This window comes from Linderina pennispora (genome assembly GCF_002104995.1).
Source record: "Linderina pennispora strain ATCC 12442 chromosome Unknown DL89scaffold_26, whole genome shotgun sequence".
Lineage (NCBI taxonomy): Eukaryota > Fungi > Kickxellomycota > Kickxellomycetes > Kickxellales > Kickxellaceae > Linderina > Linderina pennispora.
The window spans coordinates 18,768-31,066 of NW_024468274.1; the positions used below are offsets into that span (position 1 = coordinate 18,768).

At 51.2% G+C, this 12,299-nt stretch overlaps 2 protein-coding genes across 2 annotated transcripts; one reads left to right on the forward strand and one right to left on the reverse strand.

The window, feature by feature from the left end:
- Window positions 1–316: 316 nt before the first annotated feature.
- Window positions 317–1,181, forward strand: DL89DRAFT_310775 (uncharacterized protein; the record flags this gene model as incomplete). The annotated part of the gene is made up of 1 exon (XM_040890971.1): window positions 317–1,181. The coding sequence occupies exon 1, from the start codon at window positions 363–365 to the stop codon at window positions 1,179–1,181; it is 819 nt and encodes a 272-aa protein (XP_040739708.1). The 5' UTR covers window positions 317–362.
- Window positions 1,182–8,920: 7,739 nt separating this feature from the next.
- On the reverse strand, window positions 8,921–9,729 carry DL89DRAFT_99523 (uncharacterized protein). The gene has a single exon (XM_040892321.1). It carries the CDS (start codon window positions 9,586–9,588, stop codon window positions 9,121–9,123), a length of 468 nt encoding a protein of 155 aa, XP_040739709.1. The 5' UTR covers window positions 9,589–9,729; the 3' UTR covers window positions 8,921–9,120.
- Between the last annotated feature and the right edge of the window lie 2,570 nt (window positions 9,730–12,299).

Sequence of the window (12,299 nt, forward strand, 5' to 3'; positions counted from 1 at the left end):
AGAGCATTCTGAACAAGACGAAGGAGCGGTGGAGCGACCCGTGGATCCAGTACCTGGCCAAGGTTGTCACCCGGTCGGTTGATTCTGATGCGCTATGGCTCGAATTCGATGCCAGAGACGAATGGACCCATGTGTGCTCTGACTCTGTAAGCCTTGACAGCACAATACGCGCTCTGGTTGACAATTGCCTGGGCGCTATCTTGGCCGACTATACTTTTTACATCCCAGCTACTGCGAGATAAGGACCCATCATTCCAATACATGTGTGGTTCAAATGACGACCACCCGCTATGCGCAGAGCTCCGCCCACGCGATGTAGATTGTCCCCAGCCCCATTTTGACCTCACCTCCATACCTTTGCAATGCGAACAATCCTGCCCAGCACATTAAAGCAGCCTAAGAACCTGGGGAGTCTCAGTAAGACTGAACGCCAGCAGAGGCCCAACTACTTCTTGGCAGTCCGGCTCAGCAACCCATCGCTGCAAACACAGCTCCAGCATTTTTACAAGAGTGTCTCAGAAACCTTCCCCAGGCACAGCCGGTATCTTATCAACCCCACGCTATCACATGTAACATTGGGCACAATGTTCCTGGAAAAGCACGACATCCCTGGCGCAGTTGACCTCTTGGAGTCGTTCGCCGATCTAGTCAACGAGTATATCCAGGAGCCACCCAAACTGACGCTCAAGGGGATTGGCAACTTTGGCGGTAATCGTGTCGTGTTTGCCAACGTCGATGCCAGCCACGGGTTTCAGTCGCTAGTGCGCGACATCCGGGTGATATTCTGGTCGCACGGCTACTCTAACACCCCTTTGCTGGCGCCCAGGCGCGTACCGTATTTCGGCAACGACATTGTCCCCCATGGGAGTGCCTTCCAAGTGACTAGTGGGCACGTCATGGACTGGAAACCACATGCAACACTGATGAAGGAGCGCTCGCTAGCAATGCCTGTATCTGTGAAAAAGGCCAGAGAGCAGATCAAGTCCTCGCTGGCGAAACTGGAGAACAGTGAGACTCCTCGCAAGAAGCCTGCGACCAAGATCCCAGGATTCGTATTTGAGAACTTTATGAACCACTCGTTTGGATCGCAGATCGTGTCTCGGATCGAGCTGCTGTCGATGACGGTGAAGGACAAGGACGGCTACTATGCGCGCCTTGGCGGGCTAGATATAGACAAGTGACGACGGATACCCTCAATTGATGGTTTTTAGACTCTGCAATAACTACAAAACGCAAAAGGCTACTCGCCAAAGGTGATCTTGGAGCCCTCGAACTGCACGGCAACACCCATCAGCTTGGTTTCGGCTATGTTATCAGTGTTCTCAGTGTCCATCTTGCGTGCCTTCTTCAAGTCGGGTTCTGCCGCAGCCATCACTGCAGGCGCGCCGCTGTCGTCGGCCGTGCGCTTCTTCAGGTCCTTTTCCCATGGCCGGCCCTTTTCTGTGGCAGCTGTGCCTGCATACTCTATGCGCATCATGCGGCCCTTCAGCTTCTTGCCATTCATGGCCATCAGCGCCTTGGTCGCGTCATCCGTGTACTTGAAATCAATGTACCCAAAGCCCTTGCACTTCTCGCGGTTGTCCTCGAACGTGGCAACACGAATGCCGACGATATTGCCAAACTGCTCAAACATCGACTTGAGATCTGCCTTCTTCACATCGAAGCTGAGGTTGCCCATGAACAGCGTTGGGCTCGGGTCATGCTTCTGTTTCTTCATCTTCTTGTCCTTGACCTTGCTCTTGGGCTTCTTGTCCCCCTTCTCCTCGGCCTCGGCCTCGGCCTCGGTTGCCTTCGGGTCGATGCGGCTTGGGCGGCCCGTCTTCACAAAGTCACTTGCGTTTTTGATCAAGACAGCACGCCGCCCGATCTTCTGCTCAGAATGCGCCATGGCTAGCGTCATCGCATTCTCGGTGTCAAAGTCAACGTACGCAAACCCTCTGATCTTGTTGTTCTTCTTGGGCAGGTTGACCCGGGTGATGTTGCCGCCGCACGGCTTGAAAAACTCCTCGATGTCCTCGCGTGTCACTGAGAATGGGAGGTTACCAATCCACACGCTATATTCAGACCGGGGCTTCTTTGCCTTCTTAGCCTTCTCCTCTTGGCCCTCTGCTGACGGCTCGCTGGCGTTTGTGCTCTCCTCAGCACCTGCTTCGCTAGTAGGCTGCTCTGTCATCTCCTCTACTTTCGCTGCTTCAGCTACGGCCTCTGCCTTCTTCTTGTCTTTCTTGTCCTTTGTGTGGGAGCCCATGGTGAGTGCAGGAAAAGCAAATAATGTCGAGTGTGTAGAACTGAAAAGGCCAACTGCCAGTTGATGAGAAAATATTCGAGTGAACCATTTTTTTCTTAATAAAAAAGCAGACACATGCTAATTACATCCGCAGTGATCGTGATCAGAACTGCTTTAGCTATAGCCCGATTTGGATAAATAGCAATTAGACTACCTGTCAGCGCCTCCATTGGTCCAGCCAAGCTGCTGCAGGCACTGCTCAATAGCAGCAATTGTCATGCCGGATAGTTCGTCTGACATATGGCTGTCATGTCTTACCACCATTCGCTGGCCTTCCAGGAAACCTCTATTCCACTACCTATCACAGGCATCAGGTATGTGTGACTCCGAATCGCATAATGGACAGCACATGGCATCTGTAGCCACAGCAGCTGCCAATACACTTGAACCAGGTAATAAAGGAGACTGCATAACAGAAAGCCTAGCAGCCAAAGAATTCCTGGCCAGAGAAAGCACCTGTGGGACTGACACTACATTTGCAGGTATAGCAAATGGCATAAAAGCACTTTGGGAGGCTGGTGGGTTTGTGGACAAACTTGCGTCGGGCCTATCAGCTGATCTTGCTTCTGCTGAACTATTGACTGGACAACAGTAGATATTTGTTGTCTGTAGGGTGCAATGGCCTCTTGAAGGTATTGGATTCTCATCTTGGTAGAGAGCTGCTGAAGCTGTAATCTCACCTGCAGACAACTGTACTCCATGTGGCTGTCAACCCATTGCTGTACCATTTGCTGCTCATATTGCTGCTGCTCAAGCTTCCACTGTCGCTGTTGCCCAACAATCTGCTCTCCTGCCTGCTGCAGACTAGCGATCTGCAACCCAGCCTGATACTGGCTGTAGCTATTTCTGCCATAGGTAAATGCGCCTGGGAATGCAGGAGATGCCGGAATAGCATCCAGAGAGAGCGGGCTCGAATCGGCTGGACACTGGGGCTTGCTCGTTGCCGGCCATACAATAGACTGAACCGTGGTTACCGAAGATCTGTGGACAAGTGAAGGCTGCTGTGGTGTCGATGCATGCAAAGGAGTCAGCAATGCGTGGGTATCAGCATCCATAAATGAGGGAGTAGCAGAGGATGTTCTTGAATAATGCATATTATCCACACTGGGTGTTCGCGTTCGATGTACCTGTGCTGTCGCCACAACTGGCTGCTGGATATAGACACCAGATGGATTGGACGCCGTGCACGGAACTATGTCCGCCGAAGGATTCGAAGATGAGCTCGCCATGGCCATTGATGGCCAGCCAATTTGTGCAACAGCAGGTGTGCTGGGGCTAGGAATGAGCGAGCTAGAACCAACAGTACCACACGGGAGCACTGGCTGACATGATATGTGCATTGGGCCAGATATCGCTAGTGACACAGCGGATGCAGATACCGACGAACTGACATGCGAATGTGGTGCTATGTATGGCGATTCTACCGATGACTGCACCGGCGTAGTAGCAACAGCTCCCTGAACAGGTGTAGCCACTTGGACAGACATAGACACCGATTCCGAGACAGCAATCCCAGGATCTGCTGTGACAGTTGGTAATGCGACAGGATGATCTGAAGGCATAGCAGCATCAGGACTTTGTGCTGGTGCAGGCGTCGGGGTGATAGCAACAAATCTTGATGCCAAGGAGGAATCTGAAGCAGAGGAAGCTGGGATGGAAATAGCAACTGGACCCGACGCGGATTTTGAGTTTGCCACAGGGGCTGACGTCGATGCTGTACAGACTGCAACGAAACCCATGGCCGATGAGAATGTCGATATAGGCTGCTACATACTGACAGTAGTAGCAACGCCATCGGGAATAGACCTCGGTATTGAAGCAGATGTAGTAGCTGAAGTGAGCGCTGTTGCAAAAACAAGGGCCGACACGTGCATTGAGATAGGTGCTGCTGTCGATCTGGGTGCATATGGTTCTGGAGACACAAGTACCGCAGAGTCTGTAACTAGCCATGGCTTCTCCACTGGTGCGGCGTCGCTGTGGCTAGCCGGTGCTTTCTGAGTGCCCAATTGCTCAAGGAACGAATGAACCAATCTCACAAACTCCTCCTGAAATCCGGCAGGGTCGGAGGCGCTGGTTTTGGCGGCGTGTTGGTACAAGCTGTAGACGGCGTTTAGTGTTGTTCGAGAGCTAGGCGTACCTTGAATGCTGGTTTTCAGAACACCAGTACAGTTGCGCACAGCCTTGGCGAGATCATCCATGATAGCGCAGTCTTTGGAACTCAGCCTTATACCCTTCTTATGGATTGCCAAGAGCAGACCCCACAGCTGGAAGCTAGGAACTGCCCTTTTCAGCAGTGAAGCTGGGACTGTTGCTGGTACCAGCGCAGAAACAGTAGGAGGGATGACAGGGGCAATCGGTCACACGACTGGAGACAAAGCAGCATCCATAGCTGCCTCTGAGAAACTGGCTGGAGCAACTGAAACCCGCAATGGTGCCTGTATAATTGCAATGCGGGCCTCAGTACGCCGAATCTTGATTGACAGACAGTCACAACATGTCATCAGTCCCTTCAAATCCAGAATCTGACGACTGGAGCCCGCTATGGCACAACTGGGCACATAACTATCGCCAAACTGTTTGGTAGCGTTGGCACGGGTCAGCTGGATCAAATGAGTCCGCATACCCTTGAGCTCGTTCAACGAGCGCCCCAGTGTAGCCACATCGCTGGTTGCTAGTTTGTCCACGATCGTCGCACAATTCTCTGTGATTTCCTGGCATACAGCAGCATACCTCTCCAAGCAAAGATCTGACGACAGCTCCATAGTATCGTTCTGAGGGGTTAGAGGAAGGTGCAACTGGAGCCGGGCCAAGGTAACAAATGGGCGAGCATCAACAGCGAACTCAGGGTGGTGCCTGACATTGCGAGCATTGACAGCCGCTCCTTCCGCGCTGCTCAAGTAGTACCAGGTATACTGCATCGAATACCAAGGCTGCAGCCTCACGTAGTACGGGTGGATATCGTAGTTGCGGGTATATAGCAGTTTACTCATCCCCTGGATGAACGCTGGGTCGCAAATTGTTGGACAGAATGTGATGTCGTGTGGACGTCCACGACACGCAGGACACTCGTCGCTGAGCCGAGGCTGGGAGGGCATAGGGCATTCGCCTGGCACTATCGAGAGATTTGTCAAAATTGGAAAGAAGAGGCCAGGCGTGGTTTCAACAGTGTTTGCCATCGGTTTGCGCAAGTCCTTATCGAACATCTCGTCAAACAGTTGCTCGATAGCCCTGCTCTCGTCTTCAGAAAGTGCATGTTTCTGAGAATGTGTGTGCAAAATGTAAAGCTCGGTCAGCCTGGCAGCAAAGAGCTCCATGATAAGAGGCAGCTCCTCTGGGTGGACAGTAACCAATTCCTGAGATAGAGGCAAATCTGGGTCCGATACAGGGAGCTGGATCTGCGGGCATACGACGACCTCCTGTCCACTTGACATCGCACCATCGCGGCCATCATCCCCCTGGACAGTCGTCGTCGAAAGTGCCAGCTTGAGCTGTTTGGACCGTCTGTCAGTCCCAGACACAGCTGCATCAACGCTGCTGGAGATGGCCACTGCTTCACTTGCCTTGCGTTTGATCGCTTTGCTCTTCAGTAGGTCTGGTGATTCTACCCCTGCGCCAGTATCTGGTTTTGGCTTCACGGCATGGAACTCGATCGGGCGTCCAGTAGCAACATGCACCGGCATATTATCGGTTGAGAGAATCCACGAATCTGGCAGCTCACACATTGACACCGATTGCGTGCTGGCACTTCTCCGCAGCAAGCTAGACTGAGCACCATGATGCAACCCTGATGCCTGTATGCAGCAGTCAAGTACCCTTTCCGCTCGCTCTGCGCTAACCATCTCGCTGTCGGCATTTGTCTGATTGATATAGGAACTGCTGAGCACTTGTGCTGCATTGATATCTAGGGCAGATACGATTGCTTCACCCAGACGGACGACATCTGACTTGGAACCGTCATCGCCCGGAGACCCGCTCTTTGCACGCAGCTGATGGCAAACCATATGTTCGTCAGCTGTATCCCTTGCTACCAGCCGAAGCACCCATACGAATTTGGACTGGCCAGCACCCATCACACGCCCCAGCGCCACACGGTCTACTCCAGCATCGACACTGCTGTCAAAGAAGATGACGGTATCAGCGGTGATAGGATTTGGTGCATACGACTCGAGCATTGTCGATGAGATGAGAATTGCGACAGGGGAATGTTTTGTGTTGAAAAGATCAGCACGCTCTTGACTAGCGCTCTGCCGAAGGCTGCTGTCGATTCGCAAATGGTCGATACGGGAACTAGCCAGGTACTCGCTGATAATATCAAGCGTCCGAAGGTGCTGCACAAATATCACTACGCGCCGCCTCTGTTCAAGCAAGCCCGGCAACAACAGGTCAAGCAGGCCGAGTTTGGCTGAAGACTCAACCAGGATATTGCGATGCTCAGGATCTGAATTGGGCGAGACTCCGGTGTTGCTGATAAGATGCGGGTGGCTAGTCGACTTCAGGGCCTCGACAAGAATATCCATGAGTACTCTGGCTGCATGAGCGCCCGGCTTGCCCTCCGACTGATTGGTGCTAGGATGGGCAGCTGCGTGTTCGGAGTTTGTGCTGCAACTGTGAGTCAGTTGACGCTTGAGCTCGGCCAAACACTTGTTGCGCTGGCCATCATCTAGGCTGCTTTGCCGCATCATAATGATAACCTTGCCCTACCAGCTGAATGGACGCCATGCTCTTTCGGATGATTGCCTGATACAGCTGACGCTGCCATGCTGTCATACCTACGGGAATAACGAGGTCGAAGTAGCGCATGTTGTGCGCACTGATTGAAGAAGACGCAGCAGACGGCTTAGATTTCGAGTGTGCAACAGGCACTGGGGTTGCTGGAGCGTTGATCACTGGTGATGGTTTTCGTGAGGCACACTGCCTGCCCTTTGAGTGTGCTGGATTTTGCGGATTGCTAGCGTGCTGTGCAGACGTCGACGCTGAAGTACTGCTACGTAACACGTCGCGAAAATCGGCTACTGTCGACTTGCACGAACTGGGAGCTGGTGGTAGTGGTGGAGTCGACCGTTGATGACCATCTGGACGCTGCCGGCTGCCCGAGATGGCAGTGCAGGCTGCCATATTAGTATTTAACTTTTCTACGACCTGCTTGAGCGCAAACATCTTTGCACACTTCACAATATCCTCCCTTGTCGGATCGTCAGTCAAGTCAAAGCGGTCCCGAAGCGACTCTTCAGTAGAGTACCGATTTGGCTCAAGGAAATGCGCTAGCGAAAACAAGTCATAAACGCTCTGTGGTTGTTGTGACGGCCCAATAAGAATGCGCTGGTGCAAATGAAACTGGTTCGAGAACTGTACAGAGCTACAGAATTTCTTGCCCTTCAGGAATGCGCCGTATGTTATGATGCTCTGCCAAAAGACCTTGGTTGAGCGTAACAGACTGGCTACAGTGTCGTTCTTTATCGCCTCGAAGTCTGCGATAACAACATGGCATGAAAGCGCTGGGCTCAGCTCCCCTTTTCCGTATCCGCGGAACACCAGATGCTTAAGTAGCATTTCCACGGTACCCTCATCGCCGTACAGCTCGCCAACAACAACGTTAGGTGCGACTGCCCTAAAGATAGCTGACCAGGCAGATATATCACTATGTGGGGCGATAATCAGGTAGGGAACCATGCCACAAGCGCCTGCGGAAGCACCGGAACTGCACATCTCACGAACTGGTTGTGTAGCAGTAGCTGCCGAAATGAAAGCTGCCACAGTATTCATGAAGTGGATTCTTCTGATCGTATTGAACACAACTGGCTTGGACGCCTTCCACGCAGTCAGGAGCCATTCGACTCGCTCAACCTCCAAATCGGAGAGTCCAGCGCTCACTGAAAATGACAATGGCTTGATCGTGCTCACAGCATCCATTAGACAGCCCCCTGGACGACTCTCCCACCTGCACCATCCACGCATGTCGATTGCACACCGGGCTCTGTACCTTTTATATGCATACAGCCAGTACATGAACTCTTGGCGATCTGAGCAAGGGTCTGGGATGGCCTGGACGACAACCGTCTTGTCATTTGGTGGTTCCAAGATTACTGCCGCCTGCTCAAAGTGCAAAGCCAGGTATCGGCCATCGCTATCCAGATCGAGTCTGTTATGCTCCAGATATCTCCTGCGTGCATCCACACTGTTAGGCTATCTATGCAAAACGCCGACCATGTGCTTAATCTGCTTTCCGCTCCTAATACTCGACTTGCTCAAAATATCCCCAGACCAATCCGGCATACCCATTATTGGGGTGGAGTCCTTTGGCAGAACCTTGGGGCTAATCGTGCCCGAAGCCAGTACCTCCTCGACATCCATAGGCTCAACCACTTCCGAAATACCTGCTACATAGGAATGGTGCGTGTGCTGCTTAGCTATACCGTATAAATCACTTTTTTTACCAAACGTCCCTACATGTTATATGATTTTCATACCTAGTTCCTGCCCTTCGGCATGTGAGAGAGAGCCTCCATATTGGCCAAGAGTATCTGCCAGGGCCTTCGTTTTTCCACCCCATTCATTGGAAGATGTGTCTCCAGGGTTGAAATTGCTCTGAGGTATGGCATTTTCCTCGTCTGAGAGGGACCTCATGTGCGACTCCTTGGTATGAGCAGAACTGCGCAGGGTTCGACATAGTGTTTTCCTGGGCCTGAGATCTTTCGCCAACTTGCACTTCTCCAGAACATCCAACAGGCTGTCGGACGTTGCTAGTGATTCTCAAGTAACCTGCCTATCGCCCCAGGTCACCAAAAAGTAACAGCGAAGTGAAGGATCGACCAACATGCCTTTGATATTTTTGATCATACAGGTAGGCGACCAGGATGCACTATTGACCCTGCTCCATCCATGAGTGGCCCCCACACACCACGGCGAATCCTATTCATGGACTTGGTCCCTCGTTTATTTAGCGCATTAGCCTGACTGGTGTTTTTGCCATTTTCTGCATCGACATCCTGAGCACCAAACACCGAAAGATTATTAGCAAACGCGTCGAGCGCCTCGTCTACGATGCTCGCAATCCCCCTGTTCTCGAACCGGTCAACAGAGATTGGTCTGGGTAAGCCGATTCCTTGGCACATGTCGCTGCACTTCTCAAAATTTTCGACTTCCTCCTTGCAGTTCAGTGTTTCCTTGGCATCTATCCAACTTGCGTCCACTATCCTGTACCCTTTCCAAAACACCAGGTACTCGACACCTCTCTGAAGGGAGATTCGCCGTCCAACTATACGCTCCACCTCATATTCATCTGCGTCCCTTTTCCTTGCCATACTAGCTATAACGGTTGATCGATGTTAAGCAAAATATGACTGTTGGTATCGTTTCCTTCCTTTATGAGTGGGTAAATGTATAATAACGAGCAGCTGCTTCGATGTGGAAGGAAACCATGTATTGCTGCAAGTATGAATGAGGGGGCGAACTTATAGTCAGAGTGCCATGAGTCTGCTGATAGTCAGCTTTGGTTGATTTTTTACACAGCACAAATCGCATTTTCCCTATCTGTGAGTCCTGTCCTTAATTGGCTCATTGTTCAGACTTTAGAGAATGCACGAGTGAGGATCAGCGACAGGTGGCATTGCAGTTTCGGCATATATTGCACCATTGGAATGCCATGGCCAGCATAGCCACGCTGCTTCCAACAAGTCTGAGCCCTAGCATCACCAAGCATGTGGTTGACGATCTGCACAACAAGTCTAAATTTGGAATGCTGCAACACCACTGCAAGCCGCCTGGTGGTTAAAGATATGTGTATACTTACCCATATACATAGCGGTGGAATTAGCGATCTGCATACACCACTGAGTAGAGAGCAAATAGAGTAGCAATGCCAAAGTGCACGGATCGGGAATCAATGGTTGAGATAAAAATCATTTCCCAATTTTCACTATTTTTGTACTGTTCACAGCAAAGATCCTCAAGGCGCTGGTTCCTCGACTGAACGCATTACATGACTATTTTAGCCTTGAAGCTACATGCACACAGTGTATATTGGTCCTCGGCATACAGTGCTTCACTGGTGGGGCTAATTTCGGCCCTAATATCACTCTGAGCTTCTGCTAAGGTGCTTTCATCGATTCCAGAGCAAGCTTCCGAAGCCCTTGTCATAATAGGTAACATTGAGTGGTGTCTTGTATACTAGCTTTCAATCCGGGCATGCAAGTTGGCTACTTTGGCCCTCCAAACCAACCAATATCCCTCACTCTCCTCTCTTTTTGCTAGGGGTCCTTAGTATATCTCGTAGAGTATCAATATTGTTGCCTTATTTCAGCACATTTCACTCACAAAGCGTATTAATTTTCTTTGAACGCACAGTATTCGCTCTATGCTGTTGACAATTAGAGGTATTTATCAATATACATAAGCAACAGCTATATATACAATACCCCTTTCTTAACTCAAAATAAATTCTGTAGCATTCACATTACGGACACTGTCTTCACAGTACATATAGCCAATATTCAATGGCTGCACTGACAAATAGACTAATAATGCGCTGATCTTCTATTTCATAAAACTTTGCTAACAGTGTACTTTTGTCTTAACACGTTATGAATTCCCACAGAGTGCACTCGGACTACATCTGCAGTATTTCTGTCCTTGGTCTCTGGTAGCAAAAACCAGCAGAAAACCACTCCAAACACATTGCAGATGCCAAAAACAACAAACGAGTATCCGCCTATAGCGCTCTGCATAGGTGGAAATACCAGGCCAATGACGACCATGAAGAAATAGTTGACCGTGCTGCCAATGGAGCCAAATGCAGCTGCAGCATACGTGGGCGTTAATTCGCTGCATGTGAGCCATGGAATTGGCCCCGAGCCAACAACAAAGGCAACATAATGCACAAACACCATTGTGATTGCAAGGATATTAATATGCCCCACGGTGCCCACAACAATAAATATGCATGCAATGGCCATGCCGCCATGCGAGACCAGCATTAATGGCCGACGCCCGTAGTATGCGGACAAGATCACCCCAGCCAGTGTCGCTAGCGCAGCAACAAGAGAAAGAACACTGGTCAGGATCTGCGCCAGTGTCGGGATGCTTGCAGGGTTGCCGGTGGTGACTGAGCTGAAAATTGATGTCGAGTAAAACGACAGAGAGCCAACACCACACGACTGCTGGAGGAAATTAACTGTGACTATCACTAGCAGTTGGTGGCGGAGGTTTTCTGGCGTTCGTCCAGCTACGACGTCGTAAATGTTGGCAACGAATGCGCCATCGCCCATCTCTTTGCGCACGTCGGCGACCATTTTGTCGAACTCGGCTGTGCAGTCGGCGCCCTGGCGCAGCTTCTCCAGCGATTCACGGGCCAGTTCGAGCCTGTCTTTCATGATTAACCATTTAGGCGACTCGACACAGAACATCAGCAGCTGGATGTTCACCAGTGCGAGGACGCCGGTGATGGAGAACAGAATGCGCCAATAAGGCGGCTTGGACATTCCCAACGAGACTGCCTGAGACACAGCAATTCCCAGTGCAATGCCCATCTGGAGCAAAAAACCCAAGCACATTCCGAGCCTTGGGCGTAGCCGCTTCGACAATATACGCAGTGAACGTGCTATTGGCACATCCAATGCCCAACCCTACGCATATGCGTCCAACCACCAGCATTGGGATGTTAACCGCCAGAGATAGAAACAGCGCGCCGATGATGGAAAAGACTCGGCAATAGGCGAGTACTGTTTTTCGGCCGTACCGGTTTGAGAAGGGCGTACAGAACAGAGCGCCCAGCATCGCACCCAGCGGCATGCAGGAGACGATTACTCCCCAAACGGTGGGACTCATGGGGATGCATGATGGGAAGGGCCCGATCCAGTGCAGGGGAGAGGTGATGCAGCGGGAGATTACATCGCCAGGGACGTTAGTTGCACCAATGTCCCAGCCGTAGCCGACACTGCCCAGGGAGCCAACAAGGGCGCAGAAGAGCTGGTACTTTGTGATGCCCAGTTCGCGGGAGTCCGTCATTGAATATAGT